This window comes from Malaclemys terrapin, chromosome 23 (assembly GCF_027887155.1).
Source record: "Malaclemys terrapin pileata isolate rMalTer1 chromosome 23, rMalTer1.hap1, whole genome shotgun sequence".
NCBI lineage: Eukaryota > Metazoa > Chordata > Testudines > Emydidae > Malaclemys > Malaclemys terrapin.
The window spans coordinates 1,258,775-1,281,817 of NC_071527.1; the positions used below are offsets into that span (position 1 = coordinate 1,258,775).

A 23,043-nucleotide genomic window follows, 5' to 3' on the forward strand; every position below is an offset into this window, starting at 1 on the left:
CCTAGAGCCAGGAGGGACGGGGCAGCGCCCCTGGGCCTCAAAATAGGAGCTTAATTTTATGCCAGGTACAAACGAAGCCCATCCCTTTCACGCCAGCTTTGTTCCCCACCAGGCTGAGCTGCAAACAGGAAAGCGTTTGAGGATCAAAGTGAACCAGGCAGCCTGGGACTAAACTCATCAGCATCAGAGCCAAGCGAAGCCAACTCCAAGACTGCAGCCTCCTGGAACGGATTCCCACTGATCTATAATTACTCTGCAGCAGCTCCTCGATTGCTACATTCCCTCGCTAATTACACACATTCCCCCACAAGCCCAGGGAAGTGGGTGGCAGATCCAGGACATTCATGACAGGACGCCTGGTGGTTTCTATGCCAGATTGAGGGGGAGGGGCTGGGAGGCCAGCAGGCGGCCTGCAGCGCATGATGGGATCCTGCCAAGCTCCAGCTAAGCAGACAAAGGACTTGGATGGGAGCTTAAAAGTGGCACTTAGACGCTGTTGTGCAGCGTTGCTGTGTGCTGTGAAACACGTCCAGAGGTGGCTGCATTTCAGGGCTGGGTAAAGCCAGGCACTTCGTCCCTCGCAGGGACTGACGAGTTTACCACGAAGTGACTCTGAGACATTTCAGCTACTGCTCCCGATCTCATAACTCACAAAGGCCACTGGCTCTGGAGCGCAGGGGCTAAGAACCCGAGTTGTAGCACATTTCAGAGAAAAGTTCTGCCCCTGGTAACAGATGGATTATCATTAGATCAGTAACAATTCTGCTCCTAGGCTGCCCTTTCCTTTTCATCAAATGAACTCAAAGTGCTTTACAAAGGTGAGTACCATTATTCCCGATTACACAGGTGGGGAAACTGAGGCACAGAGAAGGGAAAGGACTCACCCAAGGTCACACATTAAGGTTCAGAACCCGGGAATCCTGACTCCCAGTCCTGTGTTCTAACCACCAGTCCAGTGGCAGTTTTAGTGCAAAGTGATTTACAAGACAGTTTATGGCAGGTGAAGGACTGTATATGTGAATGATAACCGGGAACTGTTTAAGAACGCCCAGAAAAACACAAAGCAAGAAAGAAGGCTACATTGGTTACAAAACCAGCCTGCCTTAGAGGGGATGTGAAAGAAGCTATAAACAAAATAGACACAACAGGTAACACATGGAAAAAGGAGGAGTTAATAGCAATGAATATAAATTAGAAGCTAAGAATTATAGAAAATTGATAAGGGAAACAAAAGGACACAGGGAGAACTCTGTGGACAGCAGAGTTAAGGAGATAAGGAGTATATTAGGAACAAAAGAAATCCTAACAATGGTACTGGTTCATGACTGGATGGCAATGATAGAACGGTCACTAATCATGCAGAAAAGGCAGACGAGTTCTCCAAATCTTGTTCTTCTCTGTTTGGGGAAAAAGCCAGATGTTGTCATATCCGATGATGATGCTGACGACGATGACACTCTTTCCATTCCCACAGTAACTCAGGATTATGTTAAACAGCAGCTACTAAAGCTAAACATTTTCAAAGCAGTAGAGCCAAAAAAACTTGCATCCAAGAATTTTAAAAGAGCTGGCCAAAAGCTCTCCGGATCATTAATGTTCATTTTCAATAACTCCTGGAACACTGGGGAAGTCCCAGAAAACTGGAAGAAAGCTTTATTTGAACAGGGTAAATAGGATGACTTGGGTAATTATAAACCTGTCTGCCTGACATCAATGCCAGGCAAAATAATGGAGCGGCTGATATTGGACTCAGTTAATAAACAATTAAAGGACGGTCATATCATTAACGCCAGTCAACATGGGTTTATGGAAAACAGACCTGATTTTTTAAATGAGGCTACAAGTTTGGCTGATAAATGCAATGGTGTTGCTTTACTAGACTTTGATTTCTGGAAGACATTTGACTTGGCATCACATAACTTTTTTTTTTATTAGAAATCTAGAACAGAACAAACCCAACCCGGCACACTTTACATGGATTAAACGCTGGCTAACAGATCTATCTCAAAATGCAATTGTCAAAGGGGAGCCATCCCCAAGGGGCCGAGTCTCTAGAGGGTCCTGCTCGGATCGGCTTGTGGCCCTCCACTAGTTAACATTTTTATCAACGAGCTCGAAGAAGCCATAAAATCCTCACTGATCAGATTTGCGGATGGCACAAAGATGGGACGGGTGGTGAATAACGAAGAGGACGGGTCACCAAGACAGAGCCGCCTGGTTTGCTTGGTAAACTGGGCACAAGCAAACAATGTGTATTCCAAATGTCAAGTCATCCACCCAGGAGCACAGAACACCGGCCGAACGTACGGGACGGGGGACTCTACCCGGGCAAGCAGCGACTCTGAAAATGCCTAGGAAGTCAGGGGGATAATCAGCTGAACATGCGGGGTTGGTCCTGCTTTGAGCAGGGGGTTGGACTCGATGACCTCTCGGGCCTCTTCCCACCTGAATTTTCTCTGATTCTGGGAGCTCCCAGGGCATCCCTGGGGCCAAAAGAGCCAATGTGATCCTGGGACATATCAACAGGGGAATCTGGAGCAGGCGTCAGACAGTCCAGCAGACAAAGGGACAAGATCCTGGGGCCGGACGTTGAAGCTGGACGGCAATAAGGCGCTAATTGTGAACAGAGAAGGTAATTAACCACTGGAACAATTTACCGAGGGTGGGGGTGGATTCTCCATCTCTGGCAACTTTTAAATCCAGCCTGGCTGCTTCTCTAGACGATCTGCCCTGGGAATTAATCCAGGGCCGTGCTCTGGCCCGTCCACACAGGCGGCCAGACGAGACGATCACAGCGCTCCCTTCTGGCCTAGCGGTGTATAATCGTTGGGAGGCTCCAAGAATCCTCTAACCCAGCAGGCGGCACGGAGCACTCGGTGCCCGTCGGAGCTTGACCTGTGTGACGGGGGATTGCTAGAGAGGGGCAAACAGCAGGTGGTGCTGACGCACAGGAGTTAGTGCTCCCTTTGTCCGCCTAACCTCTCCGCCCCTGCTATGCCAAATTCTGGTTTCCACTTACATCACTGTAAACGCGGAGCACCTCCAAGGGTGTGAACAGTCACACTGGATTTCCACCAGTCACCCTGAGATCAGAAACTGGCCCCAACTCCCCTGAAGTCAGGGGAGTCCCTCTGGATTTAGCCCCTGAGCGGCGAGCGTGCGGAGAGGAGACCGAACGGCGCAAAGAGCCCAGCCAGGAAGAGAAGACGGACCAGGTAATAACCGGCTGCTGCAGCTGATCCGAGCAGCGAGGCTGCTTTGCTGGTGCACGCGGCGAGCTCCGGGGTCCACGCTCAACCTGGTTCATGGCATTTCCAGCAGCAAGCTCTGGGCTCCAGCGGATGGCCATGCACGGCTACGACCCCAGTTCACGCCTCGCTGCACCGCAGGATCTGCAGCTGTGGGACAGACTCTGTCACCTGTGCGGGGAACTTACCCTTCGGGGCACACAACTGAGGTGTTTTCCCTCTTCAGAGCAGCCCCGGCTTAGTGATACTTTGCCCTCTCTGACACAGGTGGGGCTGGTCCTTTCCGGGGAGCTGGGCTCAGCCCACCACCCCCATGACTAATCAGCGGCCTCCCAGCTGGTGACATCAAAGGAGCTCCTGGAGGTGGAGAGACCTGGCCAGGCTACCTGCGATGCTGGTGACAAATGGTCTGGAGAGGCCAGGCAGCAGGGCCTGTTTTACCTGTCTTGGTCAACGCTGAACTATGTTGGAAGAATTAATGCACCCCTGGGGGAAGGGATGGACACCTGGTGGGAGCGGCACGGTTGCCCTGGCTGGGGAGCTGGCTTGCCAGCCTGCATCACTGGGGAAACTGAGGCAGAGTCTGATACTGGGTTTGGAGGAGATCATCCAACACCCTGCTAGCGCCTTCTCAAATGGGTCTCCCTTAGGCACCCCCAGCCCTGCTGTGCCGTGGGGACCGTCCTTATGGGGAAACCGAGGCACAAACTGGCTCGCCCAAGAAAACAAGCAGCTCTTGACTCTGCCATCCCATTCTGCTCATAATCTGCTCCCTTCCCGGGTTCTCCCCCACACCTCCTGGCTAGGGGAACGCAGCTAACTGAGGGGTGTCTCACTGCTTCCTCATGCTCCCCTGTCCCTCCTCCGTCTGGATTCACCTGCTGTCTCGTGCCTTGTTCTCAGATTTCAGCTCTTGGGTGCGGGGGGTGGGGGGAAGGATCCTGTTCTAAGTCTGTCCACCACCTGGCACAAAGGGACAACCTGCTACCGTAATACACCTAATAAACAATGGACAGTGCCCAGCATAATGGGTACCCCTGGGCACTACCGTAATGCGCTTAATAATACTGACATGCTTCTGCAGGTCCTAGGCTGGGGGCACCCAAGAGCTGCATTATCAAGGTCAAGCCTGCGCTGGCAAGAGCCAGACGCCTGTTCCCATTTCTCCCTTCTAGCCAGGCCCCAGTGTGAGCAGGGGGTGAGTCGATCTCCAGCCAGGACAACGTTTAACTTCCTCTCCCTCAACACCCACCCTGCTAACCCTGGGTGCTAAGCAGTGCCACGCCGCATTCAACTCCGCAACTGGCCACTCGGACGCAACGTATCTTACACGTATCTGGGGCCCGTTTCACCCAGAGGTCTCAACGTTCATGTCCATGTTCATCCTCCTCATAGTACTGATAGGGAAACTGAGGCAGAGAGCGTGAGAGAGACAGGGATTTGCCCAAAGTCACAGCCAATCCGTGGCAGACCTCAGAGTGGAACCCAGGAGTCTGGGCTCCCAGCCCCCTCTACTCCAACCACTAGACTCCACTCCCGTCCCAGAGCTGGAACCAGCCTGACTCCCAGTCCCCTCCCGCTCTAGCCGCTTGGCACACAGAAGGGGTGCATCTGTATCACGGCCAGGAATAGGACCAGGAGTCCTAATTCCCATTTTCCCGCTCTAGTCTCAGTCCCCTTAAGGACCCAGGAGTCCAGGCTCCAAGCCCCTTTCTCCCATCGCAAGTGTTGGGATGAGAAATGTGCAAAAAGAGCCTCTCCCCTCCGCAGCCCGGACGCAGCGAGATCCCCCGGGTTCCGTGAAATATGTTTCCCAAACAAAGTATTTTCCCTGGACGAGGCTTCTCCGTAACCAGACGCTGATGCAACGTTCCTGAAACACCAGCCTTGGGCCAACAGAGCTCCCGTCGGAGCCCACAGAGGTGACACCATTTGTCTCTCCATCCGTGGAAACCTGACATTCCCATCGGGGGACAGGGGCAGGGGGGAGCAGAGCTCCCCGCCTATCCCTGCTGCTCCTGGCTTTGCCGGGAGGCTTGGGCGGTCGTTTCCTCTCAACGTCAGCTTCCGGTTCGGAGAGATGGGAAGAATTAAAGTCTCACTGCCAAAATAAAGTTTCTCCCAGACGGGCCCTTTCCAAGCGTTGATCTTCACAAAGGCCTCTTCCACCTGGCAAGCACAGGGCAGAGCCAGCCACTGTGGGGAGACACATTCCCTTTTCCTGCCCCACGTACGGCGTGCAACGTGCCCCAGGGATTGGGGACAGACAGGCTGCGACGTCATCTCGCAGCGATTGTGTCTCTGCTGTGTGGGAAACGCGCCCGCCTGCCAAAGGCCAGGCCGGGGAAAGCTGGAATCTCCAGCCGGACGTCCTGGCTGCTCCAAGCCCCAATTCTAAAACACGAGATGGGGCAGCAGCTGGACCCAGCGGATCAGATTCGCTTTCAAAGCAAGAGGCAGAAATGTCAGCGACTCTGGGCCCAAACTGCAGGATTTATTGAAGGAACCGTGTCCTCCCATTAACAGACGCCATCTTGGGGTATTTGGGGTTAATTGCAATCATATGTAAATTGGCACCGCTCCTGGATTTACAACACATGGGAGTCTGGCCCTTTGCTTAGATTAAAACATGCCAACCCCCCCCCCACGGCCTTTGCACCCCAAACTCTACCGCAGTTCCCTCTCTCACAGAGTGTCTGACCAGCTCGCAGCTGGTAACGGGGTTCACCCCATTTTACAGATGAGGAGTTGAGGACTGAGATCCAGGGAGCTGAAGCGAAGGAGTCTGGGTCTGAGCGGGGAATTGCACCCTGAGCCCCCATGTAGTGCCCCTCCGCCCCATGCTACTGGTCGTGTTCGTGCATGAGACGGAGAGAGCACGAATGAACGTGACACGGATGGGAACCGACGCAGGGCTCTATTCGCACCAGTGGAGCGGAGTTAAAAGTAAAACATTTTTTAAAAAGTTTTAAAACAGGAAAAAAAGTGACAAAAATCAATGAGATTTCTCTTCTGCGAGTTGTAATTATTAAAGCCCCAGGGGAAAGGGGTTGTTTGTAAAACAGGCTTTTTACCAGCACCCACCTTAAACTAAAAAATCCCTCCGTTTCCAGTGACGACTGGCAGGTCCACCAGCCACTGCAGTTTGCCACTGCCCTTCTTCCCTGTCCTATTGCAGCCATGACACCTACAGACCGGCTCCCACCAACACCCGTGGGGTCTGGGGCAGGTGCGGAGGGCACAGCCTGTCCCAGGAACTGCACAACCAGCCCCAGACACACAAAACAGCCCCCCAGCTCAGCTCTGCACAAGACATGTCCCGGAATAGAGGCGATGGCTGGAACTCCCCAGCACAGAGGCAGTGACACCACGGTGAAGACGACGGGAAGGGGAAGGAGCTATTTTGCACCATGGGACTAGCTCAGTACAGCTACGCCAGGTCAGGGTCACTGCTGACTGGGCCAAAGGCACCCAGGCCCCTAGGGGCTCCACCCCCCAGGACGCAGAGCGCCAGGCAAAGCCCCGAAGCGTGTGAGCAGCACCCCAGCGGTTCCCTGCCCGGATACCCACATTCAGGGCTGAGCACCAAACCCAACGCCCCACGCAAGGTGGGACATTTGCTGCCTCATCTCAGTTCCAAGGCAGCTTCCCAGGAGGTGCTGGGGACGGCTGGGATCTGAGCGGTGACTCAGAGGCGTGTGACGAGCCCAGCCCCTCCGGGCCAGCTGTCTCCCCCTTGGGGGCGCGCTGCTGGCACATGGAGGCGCTGGGACCTCGAGCGGGCAAAGAGCCGGAGGAGACGTCCATCGGGAACAAGGAACGGCAGCTTCCCCAGTCCCCCAGCCTGCGCCCCACACCCAGAGACAACCCGTGAGAGCCCCCAGCCTGCGCCCCACACCCAGAGACAACCCGTGAGAGCCCCCACGCGCCCTCTCAGGGAGGTTTCCCAAGTTTTGGGATCCACACGCCTGCACACTATGGGCGCTTGCTGAGAACAATGGAGACAGCCCCCCACCCCCCCACTGCAAACAACAGGAATCTCTCGCCCCCTGGAAACCAGTCCGGGGTCAAACCCTGTCAAGGGGGGGGGGGCCGAGCCTGGGACTCCGCAGAGCCAGTCCAACTCCCTGCTCTGCCACTGGCTCTCTGGGTGACCTCGGGTCCATCACTTCGCCTCTCCTGGCCTCAGTCTCCCCACTGCAAACCAGAACAACAGCCCCCCCTGCCCTGCCTCCAGGGGCTGGGAGGAGATGCCCATCAAGGGTTGTAAGGTCCCAGATATTGCAGCCATGAGGGCAGAAAAGGGCCCCAGATAGACTGAAGTCATTGGACGACGAGAGTTTCCACCCACAGAGAACTGGCCCCAAAGGCCATTACACCCAGATGGCACGGGGCACCAGGAGACAGACATGGCATCACTTCCCCACAATGGGGCTGGCCCTGTCCAGAGGGTGGACGGGCAGGCCTGTCCCGAGGCAGCCAGACCCCCGGGGGATGCACGCAGGGGGGACGGCTGTCCAAGCTGCACCTAGCTTGTGGCTTGCCATGGACGGATTGGAAAGCCAAGGCCTGTCTGGGCCCAGTCGTCCGGAGGAAACCCTTCCCAACTACAGCCCTCTCCACGTCTTTGTTACTCGCCCGGCCAATTGGGATGGTCTCGGGGCACTGCCCTGTCCCGGCAGCACTGAGCTGTGAGCGGGCGGTTCCCACTCAACACTGCCCAGCAAACCATGCGCTTGCCTGGGAACTGCCAGCTGCCCACAGCCAGGTGGGCACCAGCGGCGTCAGAAGAGCCAGTCCCTTGGGAGGCCCCCGGGGCCAGGGGGAGCTGGACCCCGGGCGCTATCCAGGGCCCCAGGAGCAGTGCTGCCTTGCCGCAGGGAACTGTCACACACAGCCGCTGTCCCAGCTTCCCGTGGTTCACAGCGGGCGCCCAGCCAGCGGAGTTTCTGACAGGGTAGTTTCCCTGGTCGAAAAACCCCAGCCCAAAACTCCGTGCAGCAAACTGGGGGCAGGAGCAGTGCGCAGGGAGCTCCTCGAGCACCAGGCTCTGCCCCAGGAGCGCGCGGACTGCGAGGGGCGGGGAGAGGGGATCTCCCAGAGGGAAAAGCCCCTGGCTCCCCAGAACAGAAACCAGAAATGCAAACAGCAGCTCCAGCTCCCACTCGGCCCCAGCTTGTGAAGTGGGGGTGACTCTGCCCTTACGCCAGCGTCTCTGAGAGCAGGACCTGGCCCTTCATTCCACGGGAGCAGACGGACTCCCAGGGGCACAGGGCCAGGCGCTCGGGGCCTGCACCGCACACCCAGACGGGGACACACACCTCGCCCTGGGTTTACCACGTTCCGGACAGAGCCCAGGTTCGGAGAGAGGCGTTTCCTCCTGGCCATCAGCCTGCGACAGCCACTGCCCACTTCTGCACCCCCATGGGCTTCACCCACTGCCTGCACCCACCTTCCCTGCCCCTGGCAGATGGCAAAGCACCCAAGAGAGAGCCAGGGGCCCCATTCTCCCCCAGCAGCCACAGGCCTGGGCCAAGGTGTTCGGAACAGAGACACCCCCCCCTCCTTCCGCACACCCCACAGCCAAAGCCAGTCCCCCCCGGGGGCTGCTGGAGCCAGAGATGCCCTGGGAAGGCCAACCCCAGGGGGTGCCTGCACTGAGCTCCCCTGAGGCGAACCCCAAGGGCAGGGGACCTAGCACCGGGAGAATGACCCCAGCACGTTTCACGCCCCAGGTCCCCCAATACCTCCTCCAGCATGATTAAAAAACAAGCTAGGGGAGTAACGTGGGGGCACCGACATTTGGGGGAGGTCCTGGACATCCCTCCCCCAACAACGCACCGAGCCCCCCCCCCACAGCAGGGCCCTACCCCTAAACAATGCACCGAGCCGCCCACCGCAGGGCCCTGCCCCCCAACAACGCACCGAGCCCCCCCCCCCAACACACTGATCCCCCCACCGCAGGGCTCGTCGCCAATGCCCCACCCCGTGCTGTTTTCCCACCTTACTAATTGCAAACCCTGCGCAGCTTGGCCTGCTGCCCCCAGCCCCCCACCCTGACGTCAGAAGCGCCCCCCCCGACCCAAGGAGCCGGGGGATGCCCCCCCCGAACTGCAAAGCTGAGATCAGTTTCCCCAAATGCTCCACACACCCCCCACAAATAACCGGGGGGGGGTTCTGTGCCCCCCCCAGCTGTTACTTTGTGACCTCCCCTGTCTAAAGGGCGGGGGGGGGAGAGGAGCTCTCCCCCCCCCTGCGCAGCCAGCCTTGGGGCTGCCCCCTTTCCTGCCTCTCCCACAAAACCGCTGCAAACAAAACCCAGCAGAGGCGCAACCCCTGAGCGGAGGGTCCCGGGACACGTGGGGGAACCCGGCGGGGTGCAGGAGAAATGAGGGGGGGTGGCTCTGTCCGGCGGGGGGCTAGATAGGGACGCAGGGACCGGAAGGGGGGATGGGGCTGTCCAGGGGGGTGGGAGCTAGAGACGGGGGGGGAAACCCGGGGGGGGGCAGGACGCTGGGATCCGGCTGGGGGGGGGGGAGAAGGGAGGGAAGAGTTAGGGACATTTGGGAGGAGAACGGGGGAGGGCTCCGAGGACGGAGGGTCCAGGATCGGGGGAGGGGCTTGGGGCAGTCGGTCTGGGGGGAGGGGATTTGGGGTAGGTTTGGGGGATCCGGGGACAGAAATGGGGGTCCGGGGGGGCGGGTCCAGGAGCCCGCTCTTACCAGCACCAGGGCGAACCTCTCCTCCAACTCGCAGGGCTCCGGCATCGGCATCTTCCCCGGGGGCAGCAGCCCGGACCCCCCCAGGGGGGCTCCGCCCGGGCTCCGGGGCAGCGGCTCCCCGTCCGCGCTCTCCACGTTCCCCATCCCCGGCCCAGGCACCGGGGGGGCGGCGGGGGAGCCTCAGCCCTTCGCGTCCGGCTGCCGCGGCTGCCTCCCCGGCACCGCCCCCCAGCACCGCCCCGCGCCCCAGCAACCACTCAGCGCCCGGCACCGCCCCGGGCAGATGTGCCCCGCATCGCCCAGATGTGCTGCCCCCACCTCTGGCCAGATGTGCTAGCCCCTATTGCCCCACCTCCTCCTCCCAGCTGTCCCCCCAGCACCCAGATGTGCCCCTATAGAGCCCCCTATTGCCCAGTTGTGCCCCAACCCAGATGTGCTGCCCCCCTAACCCGCAACACAAATGTCTCCACCGCTAGGCCCTGCCCCTTCCCAGATGTGTCGCCTCCTATAACCACCTACCCAGACGTGCTGCCCTCACCGCCCCCCCGGCCCCTCGCTGTGCTGGCACTCTGGCCCCATGGCCCCTTAATCTCACGCTGTGCCCAGAGGGGCTACCCCCTCCCCCAGCCAGGGATCTCAAAGCGCGCTACAAGCAAACATCAGCCTGGGAAACGGGGCTTGTCCCAAGGCACACACAGCACCTCCGGGGGAGAGCCAGGAGTCCTGACTCCCAGTCCGCCCCCTCCCCCCAACTACTGCTAGACCGCCCGCCCCTCCGAGCTGGGACGCGAACCCAGGCGTCCGGCCCCTTTCACCCAGCCGCTGCCAGACCCGGGAGGTCCCCCGCGCTCCCCGGGGCTGCTCGGAAGGGAGAGGCCGCCCCCTGCTGGAGCATGCAGGGACAGACACTCCCACCCGGGCACAGAGTTCTCCGGACAGAGCAGGCGCCAGGCGGGCCCCATATCCTGGGGGGGCTGCAGAGCACCGTGGGGAGGGGCAGGGGCCAGGGCCGGATTCACCTTTTGTGGGCCCGGCAGCAAACATATTTGTGGGCCCCCATGGAGGCAATGGAGCATGGCGCGGGGGGGGGTGTCGGTCCCCGGAGCGAGGGGCCAGCCAGAGGCAAGGGGGCAGGGCAGGGGCGGCCCCACTCCGCCCAGCGCGAGGGCACTGTTTACAAACCTGCAGTTGCCAGACGCACAATGGCCTGCCCGGCCCTGTGCTGCCAGCGTGTCCCTTTCCCTCAGGGGTGGGCCAGTGCTGCGCCACACAGCCCTGCCCCTGCCCAACACCCCCCAACTCCCTATGGCCAAAGGCCCCCCAGACCCACCCACAAATGCACAGCACCCCCCTGCCCACAGCCCCACCACAACTACCCAGCACCCCCACAGAACCCCGCTCCCTAGTGCCCCAACACACACACATCTTCCCTGTCCCTTCACAGACCAGATTCCCCACAGACCCACTCCCCCAAGCCCTGCCTCCCAGCCCCACTCACCAGCCCGGCAGCACAGCCAGGGCCAGGGCCAGGGCCGGGAATCACCCCAGCCCCTCGGGAGTGGTGCGATCAGCCAGGCCCTGCCCGGGGTCCTCAAGACGCACTTGCCTGGAGGGGCCCAGCCAAGCCCCCCGCACTGTTCCCCCCCCCACACACACACACCTGGCTGAGACTGGCCAGGCTTCTGCACCAGTCCCAGGCGGCTCAGGTGGGGAGACAGGTGGGGCCCCACAGGTGGTGGGCAGCAGAGACTGCCCGGAGCCGGAGGTGCCCTGGGGTCCAGCCAGGGGGCTGAGAGGAGCAAGGGGTGGGGCCAGGGAGCGCAGAGGGGCCCTTGCCCGGCCGGCGCGCAGGCCGAGAGGAGCAAGGGGTGGGCGGGGGGAGCCAGCGGGGTCGCGGGGCGCAGGGCAAGCGGGGCAGGCCGGGGCCCGGCGCCATGACCCATTGTAAACCCAGCGCGGAAGCACTGGGCTGGGATTCAGGAGCTCTGTATCCGTGTCACAGACCCTGGGCCTGTCCTTCCAGGGGGGATTTTCCAGGCCCTGAACCCCTCTGGGCCTCAGCTCCCGCAGCTGTAAAATGGGATCATACCAGTGCCCCCCCGTCGGGCCCCTGTGCCCCCAGCCCGGCCAATACCCCACAGCTCCCGGGACACGGGTGGGAAATGTGCACCTGGCCGGGGGCAGGGGGTGCAGGGCCATGCACCGTGTGCCAGACCGGGGGCAGCCGGGCCGGGGGGGGCAGCAACCGGCAATGGACCAGAGACACTGGGGGGGGGGGCAGCAACCGGCAATGGACCAGAGACACTGGGGGGGGGGCAGCAACCGGCAATGGACCAGAGACACTGGGGGGGGGGCGCTGCTCCCCCCTCCTGCGCCGCGCCCCACCCCCGCCAGGGGGCTCCCCGCCCGGAGCCTGCAGCGCCCGCTCCGGCCTCTAGGGGACCCGTGCGGCGCTGGCCAATAGGGCAGCGGGGGTGGGGCAGCCGCTGATTGGACGGCGATGATTGGTCACGGTGAAGGAGCCCCTCACTAATGGACGCGCGCCCATGACGCCTGTTTTGGTTCTCGAGGGGCCAATGGCGGCGCCTGGGGCGCGGCCGGCAGCCTATGGGAAGCGGCGGCGACTGAACCTCCCAGCGCCACCCAATGGGAGGCGGCGAGTTCCGGGCGGGGCCAGGGCACCCAATGAACGGCGGAGGAAGGCGGGACGCCTCGCTGGGCGAGCCAATCGGAGGCGGGGGGCGTGGCCTGGTGGCAGGAGATCGAGGCCGGAGACACGTACGGGCCAGAGCGCGGCGGTGACGGAGACGACAGGTGAGAGCGGCCCAGCCCCCCTCTCCACCCCCATCGGGCCCAGCCCCCCCCATCGGGCCCGGCCCCCCCCCATCCCGTCAGACCCAGCGCCCCCCCCCGTCGGGCCCGGGTCCCCCCTCCCCCCAGCGCTCTGCGGAACGGGGGGGGGCGGCTTGGCGCGGCCCCCTCCCGCCCTGTTTCCGGTCTCGAGGCCTGTTCCCCCCCCCCCCGAGAACCCAGGCGTCCTGGCCCCGCCCCCTTCGCCGACTCCTCCCCCCCCCGCCCGCCCAGCGACACGGGACGCGGCGCCCGCGGGCGTTACAAGCTGTACGGCCCGGGCGGGGGCGGGGCCCCGGACAGAGCGGGCGGCGCAGGGGCGAAGCGAGGGGTTCGCACGGGGCGGGGGGAGACTCGCCCCCGGCCGGGGTGGGGCAAGGACCGGGGGCGCTGGAGGGGTCAGGAGCAGCTGCCCCCCCCCGGCCGGGAGAGGACATGGCGGGGGGTGGGGGTGTGACCCCACTGGGGCAGGTGACTGGCAGGGGGCTGCTGTAGCCTCCGTTTTCACAGGGGGACTCGAGGGGGTCCTGGCCATTGCAGGCCAGGAACCCAACTTCCGTCCCAGCCCGTCGGGTAGAAACCAGGGTAAAGAACAGTGTTTCGTCAGACAGGCCGTTTGTCGGGGGGGGGGAGAGTGACCATGGCTTTTGTCAAGGGAAATCGCGCCTCACCAATCTACTAGGGCTCCTCGAGGGAGCTGACAAGCATGTGGGTAAGGGTGATCCAGTCAAAATAGCGTATTTGGAGTTTCAGACGGACCCTGAGAAGGCCTCTCACCCCTAGACTCTTAAGGGATGTAAGTAGCCATGGGATACCAGGGACGGCCCTCTCATGGGTCAGTAACTGCTGGAAAGATAAGACCCGAACAATAGGAATAAATGGTCAGTTTTCACACTGGAGAGGTGTGAACCGCAGAGCCCCCCAAGGATCTGCCCTGGGACCTGTGCTGTTCAACATATTCATTAACGATCTGGAAAAGGGGGTGATCAGTGAAGTGGCAAAGTCTGTGAACAATTTAAAATTATTCAAGATAGTCGAGTCCAAAGTAGACTGTGAGGAGTTAGAGGGATCTCACAAAAGTGGGTGACGGGGCAACAAAATAGCAGATGAAATTCAACACTGATAAGTGCAAAGTAATGCACATTGGAAAAAATAATCCCATAGATACATATACAATGATGGGGTCTAAATGAGCTGTTACCACCCACAAACGAGATCTTGGAGTCACTGTGGATAATTCTCCATAAACTGCAGCTCAAGTAAAAAGGGTAATAGTATGTTAGCAACTGCTAGGCAAGAGAGAGAAGAAACCCGACAAATATCCTATTCCACTGTATAAATCCATGGGGCACCCATGCCTTGAACACTGTCCAGTTCTGGTCGTCCCATCTCAGACGGTCTCTGCTGGCACTGGAACAGGCTCAGAGGAGGGCGGCGAAGATGATCAGGGTATGGAACAGCTTCCATTCAAGGGGAGATTAAAAAGATTAGAGCTGTTCAGCTTAAAAAAGAGACCACGGGGGGCATGTGATCTGTAAAATCAGTGGTGTGGAGAAAGTGTTATTTACCCTTCCCACAATACACAAGTCAGGGGGGACCCAGTTAAATTAATAGGCAGCAGGCTTAATACAAAGAAGAGGAAACACAACTAACCTGCGGAACTCATTGCCAGGGGATGTTGCAATGGCCAGAAGTATAACTGAGTTCAAAGAAATGGCGTAAATTCATGGAGGATGGATCCATCAGTGGCCATTAGCCAAGCTGGTCAGGGACGCAACCCCATGCTGGGGCAGCCCTAAACCGCAGCCGACTAGAAGTCGGCTGTGGAATACTCACTCCACGATTGCCCTGTTCTGTTCTCTCCCCATGAAGCTCTGGTGATCGGGAAGTAGGCTAGATGGACCATTGGTCTGACCCAGTCTGGGAGCTCTCATGTTCACCTCAACTCCAGCTCCTGTTTGGTCAGTTAACAAGGCCGATGCAAACCAATGGGGAGCAGCTCCCCCCTCTGAAAGGGTATTTAGCCCCCCTCCCAAAGCAGGACTGTCTGAAAGGGGCTCTCAGGAGCAGCTGGGACTGAGCCGATAGCAGAGCTGGGCCCCTGGAAAGTTGATGCTCCCCAGCTGGGTGCAGTTAGGTGGGCTGGCTTCTGGCGATTAGGGCTCATAACTAGCCCTGCACCCGCTTTCCCCAGCTCCGATTCAGAGAACAGCGGGGGGAAGGAAGCAGAGGAGTCCGACAGGTTGGGTGTAGGGCAGGAGACACGACTCCTGGGGGTTGGGAAACCTCCAGACTCTGAGCTGGGGGAGAACAGCGAGGGCGGGACCCAGACATGCCCTGTGACGGGCCCGGTGTTGCAGCACAGACTAAATCCGCCGCCCCAGCCTGTGGGCTCCCAACGCTGGCAGAGCTGGAGTCCATGCGATTTGTTGGGCGGACGTGGCGAGGACTCGGGCAGTGACCGAGGAGGGAGAGGTGGGGAGGGCTGTGTAAAAGGAAAAGACCTGGGCCAGCCCCCTTTGTGGCTGTGTGGAGCACCAGAGCTGTGACTGCCGGGGAGTAATGGGGCCTTGGCTCACCGGCCCCCTGCAGGATTTCGGGCAGGGCCTGGCTAGCGTGTTCGGGCAGGCTAGCTCCCGCAGGAGGCAGAATAAAGTGCCTGGGGAATGGGAATGGTCTGACCAAGCAGGGCTGTGATGTCATAGGGGGGGCTGTGATGTCATAGGGGGGGCTGCGATGTCATAGGGGGGGCTGTGCCAGCAGTTCTTCCTGCCGTCCCAGCGTGAGGGTGTCTGACTTGCCTAGCGCAGGTGTTTCTCCCCCTCCCCCTCCCCTGCGTGGGGGCAGCACCGGCGGCTCTCCGAGCTGGGCTTTAGGCTCTCCTCGGACTCGGAGGGTAAAGGTTGCAGGGGCGGCCGGGTTGGTTATTTATTGATGAGCCTGGGTTCGGCTCCCTCCTGGGCAGGCTGGTTACTGACTCGCCCTGGGGGGTCCCCACTAGCGATTGGACAGCGTGTCCTGCTGCTTTCTGAACGTCGCCTGGAGCTGGAGCCCAGTTACACCTGTGTGAATTCGGGTCTCGCTGTAGCAATCCATGGGGCTGGGCTCCGCGGGGCTGGGCTGTCTCTCCGCGTGGGGGAGCAGCTGAACTCGGCACGCCAGGCTCACGCGCTGTTCCTGTGCTCTGGGTGGGGAGTTTCCTGGTTCTTCTTCTTTCTCTTTCACTTTCCCAGTTCCTGGGCCCAAAGGCAGGGCTCCCGGCTGCCCTCGCTGGCTCTGGGGATCTGCAGTCCTGGGTCCCTCTGCCCCAATGGGGTCGGGGGCTCAGGCTGACAAACCCCCAGCTGAGCGGGCCAGTGCGGCCCATGCCCATCGGGAGTAGTAGGCGGGTGAGTCCCGCCTGCCAAACGCACCAGGTGCTGACCTCGTTTGGAACCTTGCACTGACTCATTGCATCTGTGTCCTACCCTAACTCTCGCTGGGGAGCCGAGTTCTGGACATTCATGTTCCTCCTTCCCTGCCGCGCCTGGTGCTGCGAGACGTCAGAGTTCAGCGTCACCCCAGAGGTGGCTGCATTCTAGGCCACAGGAGAAGCGATTCCTCTGGCTGCATGCATGCACATAGGGCCGATGGGTTTCAGTGAGGTTACCCTGCTGGAAAGTGGGGGGCTGAGGGGATCACCCCGCTTTCTCGGAAGCAGGCGCTGGTAGCTCTTGCCCATGGCAGGAGCTGGCTCTATTCCAGGCTGATGATTCCTTCTTCACTATGTCTTGAAATGGCCCGAAGTCCCCAGCCCGGTTCTAGGACAGCCCTTGCCCTGGTGGCAGGAGAGCTGGGTACCCCACCCCCGGGGCAGCTCCAGAGCTCCTGCTTCTCCATGCACACGCTGCCAAATTGGGACCTCTGGCTTGGCACCCGTGCCTGTCTGGCCTGGGCATTCTGGGCCGGCCAGTGGAGCTGCATGTGGGCACGCCGAGGGGGAACCCCCGACAGAGTGAGGCAGTCGATGTTCTCCAGTCCCTGACCATCGCAGTGCCCCTCTGGCTGCACTGTGACCTGCGACCACAACGGGTGGTGGCTTGGGCTGAGGGTCCCACGGACCAGCCAACTTCCGGGCAGGAGAGCAGCTGTGCACCAGACCCTGCCGGCAGCGACAGTCCTCGGGACCAGCCCCAGCAAAGGGATCAGGCATCCTCTGCGTCCCTCTTGGGAGAGGGGTGGCCAGACCTAGCTCCGTGTCCTTGGGACGCTGGCTCCTGCTCCACGCGGCACTCTGGGCTTTCGCCTCGTTCAACGTGCTGCAAGCCAGTCCCGCGGTACTCCCCTCTTTCACCCCTGCTGGGACGAGCCAGTGGGCTCCTGCAGTAACGCCTGCCAGAAAGACCTGCTCTCGCTGGGATTTGACTCCCTTGTGGCAGCCCCCAGCACCAGGCAAATGTGGGAGGGAGCCAGGTAGGGCCAGGGGGCAAGGAGGCTCCCTGCCTGGGTGGCTGAACCCAGCGCCGGTGCCAGCCCCGCCTGGGACGTCATTAGGGGTGCTAATGGAAGCCTTGAACAAGCCGCTCTCGCCTGCCAAGTGGAAATCCGCGGGGAGCCGGGCTCGCTGGGAGCCTGTGACTAGCCCTGCAACAGCCTGCAATAATTGCACCATCTAGACGCTGGGCCCAGAGCCCCGGGTGGGGGGATGAGACGCCAGAAGCTTCAGAGAGGTTTGCACAACAGCTGCACAGCTCCGGAGCCACGCCGAGAGAGCTGGGTGGGCAAAAGGAGGGCTAGCCTGGGGCGAAGCGAAGCCGTGTTTCTCTGTGGCTGGGGGAGGAGATCCCTTGCCAGGCAGCTCCCTGGTGAGTCAGAAATCTCGTCCCAGCTGGCGTGGGGCTGGGGCGGTGAAAGGACCTGACCCCTCCAGGTCGTGTCACTCACTCGGTCCTGGTCTGCAATGACAGATGGCTGCAGACGTGGCACGGTCCGGTCCCCCTGGACCGTGCTGGGCACGCCACCGGCACTCAGTCTTAGCACAGCGGTGCCAGCTCGGGGCGGGGGCACAGTCCCTTCCCGAGAACGGTTCTTTTCCTTCTTTCTTCACTTCCTCCCAGTGGGTCGGATGGGGTGGGCGCCCCCTGCCAGCTGGGACAGAGCGGGATGCTCAGACCCCCAAGCGGGGGGGATCTCCAGGCAGGTCTCTGGAATGAGCTGTGGGAGCCGGGCATGAGGACCTGACGTGTGCCCCCTGCCCTGTCTCTTCCAGCTGGTGCAGTTCCCCGAAGTGAAGGGTGCGTCCCACCCACCTGCCAGCGCCATGGACGTGTTCAACCGGAACATTGACTTCAACGCGCTCTTCAAGTTTTCCCACATGTGAGTGTGGAGTTTGCTCCACCGGGCCCTGATCCCTGTGGGTAAAGAGAATGGGCTGGAGTGGGGTCTGTGGTTGGGGCCTGGGAGCTGGGATTCCTGGGTTCTGGTCCCGGCTCTGCCACGTAACCGTTTTGCCTCAGATTCCCCATCCCGGGGCGTGGGCGCAGCGCTTCGGGATCCTCCGCTGCGGCACCAGCTCAGCGTTTCTGCTCCATCCGGTGCTAGTGGCAGTTCTCTCTCTGGCTCGGCCGTCAGTTGAGTGCGCCCATGTAGGGAGCCGTGGGCCGGGCCAGGCCGGCAGCTCTGAGACCTGGTTGTCGCTGACTTTCTCCTTTCTGCCCCACAGCTCTGCCTCCACCCAGCAGCACCTGAAGAGGGTCTATGCCAGCTTTGCTCTCTGCATGTTTGTGGCAGCGACCGGAGCCTACATCAATGTGGTGACCCATCTGCTCCGGGTAAGGGCTATGCTCGGTGGCCACGTCGGTCCCCGCGCTGGGACTGGATGGGCTCACGGGGGGCATCGCCTTTCCCCGGACTGAGTGCTGGCGAACGGGCACCGTGGGTACCTGTGCCCAGTCCTAATGCCTTCGCTGCAGCCATTGACCAGGGAGTGCTGCAGACGCCTGTCTAGTGCCCAGCACTTGATGCAGGGGCTGGCAGGGCACTGCCATCTTCTCCCCAGCCAGGCGGGCGTGTCGGTGCTGCCCCCGATTGCATTCAGTGGGTAGAGCAGCCCCGGGCTGGGATAAGAATGGGGGTGTCCCGTGTCTGCAGCCCCCTCCCTTTCCACGCGCTCCCCGCGATGGGCCTGGCTGGTGCTGCATCGGCCCCCGGCCCCCGCACCAGGCTCAACTTCTCGGGGTTTGTCTGTCCAACAGTTCAGCCTGCTCTCGGGCCTGGGCTCCCTGGCACTGCTGATCTGGCTGATGGCCACGCCCCACAGCAGGGAGACGGAGCAGAAGAGGCTGGGGATTCTGGCTGGCTTTGCCTTCCTGACCGGTACGTGTGGGGGGTGCCTGCCCCTAAACCTCCTGGGCAAAGGGGCCCTTCTCCCCTTGCTTGCCCCTCCCCTGGGGAGCCTGAGCCCACGGCACTTACCGTCCTGTCCGTCGCTGAACTGCCCCTCGCCCTGGGGCGGAGGGCCTCTTCCTCCAGGGCTGGGCACACGGTGGACCCAGGCGTCCGGCCGTGGGGTTCCCTGTACTAAGCACTGGGCCCTTCTCAGCTGCCTGAGGGAAGAAGCTCTGAGCCCGAGGTGGCCTCTGGCTGCCGATGATGGGGGGCAGGGGCGGGGCTGCTGTCACTGATGTGTGTCACCTTGTCCTTGCAGGAGCCAACCTATGTCCTCTCCTGGAAATGTGCATTGCCATCAACCCCAGGTAGGCAGCGTGCGGCGCGGCGTGGCCGGGCCGGGTGCCCATGTCCGTCCTGGCTCTTCTCACCTCTTCTCCTTTCTTGCAGCATCATCCCCACCGCCTTCCTGGGCACCGCTGTGATCTTCAGCTGCTTCTCACTGAGCGCCCTCTACGCCAGGCGTCGCAGCTTCCTGTACCTGGGGGGTAAGAACCGCCCCCGCCCCCCTGCCGCCGCCCCAGTGTCCCCCAGCCAACCAGGGGGCTCACGCCTCTGTCTCTCTTGCAGGCTTCCTGCTCTCTGGCCTCTTCCTAATGCTGCTCTTCTCCTTGATCAACGTCTTCGTGGGGTCCACTTGGCTGTTCACAGTGAGTCCCGCCCCCCTGCATTGGGGTCCTGCCACCCCCCAGTCAGCAACGGCAGCCAGCAACACTGGGGCCAGGCTATGGGAGCGGCAGCTGGAGCGGGTCCTGGAGGCAGGCCTGATCCCACCTGGGCCACGTGGTGACGGAACCTGTCCGGAGCCATGCCTGGGCCCAGCTGTTGCTGTCTGGGCAGACAGGGCCCGATCCTGGGAAAGGTGGGTGGGCCCCTTGCAGGATCAGGCCTTCATTACTCCCACTGCTGGGTCGTGTTTCCAGCCTGCTTTGCCTGGCACCCATCCCAAGGCTGGAGCTGGTTTGGGTAACTCGTGCCAGCTGTGGGGCAGCAACGTTGCCTCCTGTGTCTGCCTTATCCCCAGGGCAAGCGAGACCTGGGCCCTCCCAGCCAGACGCAGGGCGGCCGGGCGCTGGCAGGGGCCGGGCTCAGGTTCACCCATAGCCCAAGTCTCTGAGCTGGGGTGGGTGGGGCGCAGAGGGAGAGTAACGGGGGCAGGAACGGCAGCCCCTGCTGCTCATGGGGGAACTGCACTGAACAGACACGGGGGGGCATCTCAGGGGCTCGTCCCTGACTCTCCCTCCTCCCCACCAGGCTAACCTGTACCTCGGGCTGATGGTCATGTGTGGGTTCGTCCTCTTCGACACCCAGCTCATCATTGAGAAGGCGGAGAGCGGGGACAAGGATTACATCTGGTGAGTGGGGGGGGGGGCGCAGGGATTACAGCTGGTGAGTGGGGGGCAGAGTGGGGGGGGGCGCAGGGATTACAGCTGGTGAGTGGGGGGGGGCAGGGATTACAGCCGGTGGGGGGCAGAGCGGGGGGCAGGGATTACAGCTGGTGAGTGGGGGGGCAGAGCGGGGGGGCGGGGATCACAGCTGGTGAGTGGGGGGGCGGGGATCACAGCTGGTGAGTGGGGGGGGGCAGGGATCACAGCCGGTGAGCGGGGGGGCAGACCGGGGGGCGGGGATCACAGCCGGTGAGTGGGGGGGGGCGGGGATTACAGCCGGTGAGCGGGGGGGCAGACCGGGGGGCGGGGATCACAGCCGGTGAGCGGGGGGGCCGGTGAGCGGGGGGGCAGACCGGGGGGCGGGGATCACAGCCGGTGAGTGGGGGGGCAGAGTGGGGGGGCGGGGATCACAGCCGGTGAGTGGGGGGGCAGGCCGGGGGGGCGGGGATCACAGCCGGTGAGTGGGGGGAGGGTGCAGTGCAGCGCAGCAGAGCCCCGTGCCAGGCCGAGCCCCCTGACTGTCTCTGCCCCTCCAGGCACTGTGTGGATCTCTTCCTGGATTTCATCAACATCTTTCGGGAGCTCATGATGCTGCTGGGGATGAACGAGGTGAGTCCCTGCCCGGCTCAGGCCGGGCCCTACGGCGAGGCCCCTGGACACTGGCCAAGGTCAGCCCAGCAGGCACATGGGCCAGGGGCTCTGCGGTGGGCAGGAGCCAGCACCCACCGGGCCTGCTGCGCAGGGCCAAGCGTCTGGCCCCATCCCTCCAGGAGCCCCCTGGAGACGAGCTAGGGCTTGGCGAGGGCACAGGAGTCCGGGCCTTTGTGCTGGGCCTTTGTGCTGGGCCCCAGGCGGGCGGGTTCCCCTGGAGCCAAGGCCGCTTTGCCTGCCTGGAAGGGAGGCCACCCGCAGGCCGGGCTGAGCGCCGGGCCGAGCGCCGGGCCGGGGCACTGACACGTCCTCTCCTCTTGCAGAACAAGAAGAAGAAGGAGAAGTGAAGCGACGGCAGGTGCCGGTTGGGTGGAGCCCCCATCCCCCTCATCCCCTGCCCCTGACCCATTAAAGGGGCTGCGCTCTGCCAGCCACGGGCAGCCACTCGCTTTCCTATTTTGTGGGTTGTTTTCTCTTGTTTGAGCTTTTTTTTTTAATTAGAAGCCAGCTGATTAGCAGCTCCTCCTCCTGGAGTTTGGTTTCCTCTTCCTGCCCCCCCGCTTGCTCCTGGGGAGGCCTGGGCCAGCCACGTGCAGGCACCCCCCCCCCCCCCCCAGCTCCACTGGCTGAATCTTTCCGGGGGTTGGGGCCTTCCAAGGCGTCTCACCCCAGTAGTGAGAGCGGGGCCAGGGGCCTGGCTGTACAGCGCTCTGCCTAGAGCTGCCACCCCCAGATCCTAAGAGCCCAGACGCCTCCATCTTGCAGCAGCCCTGCTGCCCAGCCAGGGCCAGAGTGTCTGGCCGGGTTCGCCCTGGTTCCAGCCCGCAGTGGGCCCCTGTTCCCAGGAGCTGCATGCCCAGCAACGTCTGGATCCGCTTTGGTTCCAGCTCCGGGGGATGGGGGGCTTTGGCTGGCCCTGCCAGGGGCTCCCCTTCCGTTTGTATAATGAGTCCCCCCCGGCTGTCCCTGCCCCAGCAGAGAGATTGCTCACCTCCCCCACGTGGGACCAGCCAGGCAGCAGGCCGAGGAGCTCCCCGGCTAGGCTCCGTCTGGAACACGGCCCGTCCGCGGGGCTCTCATGTAACATCCCCTGGCCTCCAGTGCCTCGCCCTGCAATGGACGGTCTCCCCTCTCCCTGTCACGAGGCTACTGATTCATCCCCCAGCTGGGAACCCCAGATGTTTTTCTGAAGCTCCATGTTTCTCCTTGGCTGACGGGCCCTTTTCCTCTCCCCTGAGGCCAAACTCCCCCTCTGCTTGCTCGGGATAAAGGAGTCGCGCGCGCTCGCTCGCTCTAGAACCAGTGCCAAGAATCACAATGTAAGAAATAATCTACTTTTAAAGAGACGTCTAACAGGTTTTAATACCGTAACAAGTGTAATTATTTTCTGTTTCATCGGTTGACAGCCCTGGCTGCGTTATATAACTCATACTGTGAAGACAAAGGTGTTTTGATTCAGAAATATGAAATCTCCATAGTCTTACTTTGTACAAAAAAAATAAATAAAAATCCTCAAACTTTAACCTTTACAGCCAAGCTGTCTGCTCCTTCTTGGGGGTCGTCACACGCTTGCCTTGGGTGGTAGTGGCTCTAGGCCGCCCCGGGCCCCAAAGATCTAAGGGTCTAAGACAGAGCTGGTCGGCCGCACGTTCCAGGTGGGGGAGGCGGCACAGTGCTGGGAACTGGACCCGTCACATCCCAGCACGGTGGCCGGAGCACAAGGCCAGCCTGATTCTGAGGAGCCAGGGGAATATTTAG

The 23,043-nt window shown here is 61.5% G+C and overlaps 2 protein-coding genes across 4 annotated transcripts in view; one reads left to right on the plus strand and one right to left on the minus strand.

Moving 5' to 3' along the window:
- Positions 1-10,185, minus strand: part of FMNL3 (formin like 3) — a 46,354-nt gene extending 36,169 nt beyond the window's left edge. For all 3 annotated transcript variants that reach the window (XM_054012882.1, XM_054012880.1, XM_054012881.1), the window contains exon 1: positions 9,971-10,185. In XM_054012882.1, coding sequence (XP_053868857.1) covers positions 9,971-10,114 — 144 coding nt within the window. In that variant the 5' untranslated portion in view covers positions 10,115-10,185. The remainder of the gene's footprint in view (positions 1-9,970) is intronic.
- A 2,509-nt stretch (positions 10,186-12,694) lies between these two features.
- TMBIM6 (transmembrane BAX inhibitor motif containing 6) lies at positions 12,695-22,814 on the plus strand. Its single transcript, XM_054012654.1, has 10 exons — positions 12,695-12,784; positions 18,069-18,175; positions 18,522-18,630; positions 19,054-19,174; positions 19,506-19,554; positions 19,637-19,734; positions 19,817-19,896; positions 20,501-20,601; positions 21,171-21,243; positions 21,609-22,814. The coding sequence occupies exons 2-10, from the start codon at positions 18,120-18,122 to the stop codon at positions 21,630-21,632; spliced, it is 711 nt and encodes a 236-aa protein (XP_053868629.1). The 5' UTR covers positions 12,695-12,784; positions 18,069-18,119; the 3' UTR covers positions 21,633-22,814.
- The last annotated feature ends 229 nt before the right edge of the window (positions 22,815-23,043 follow it).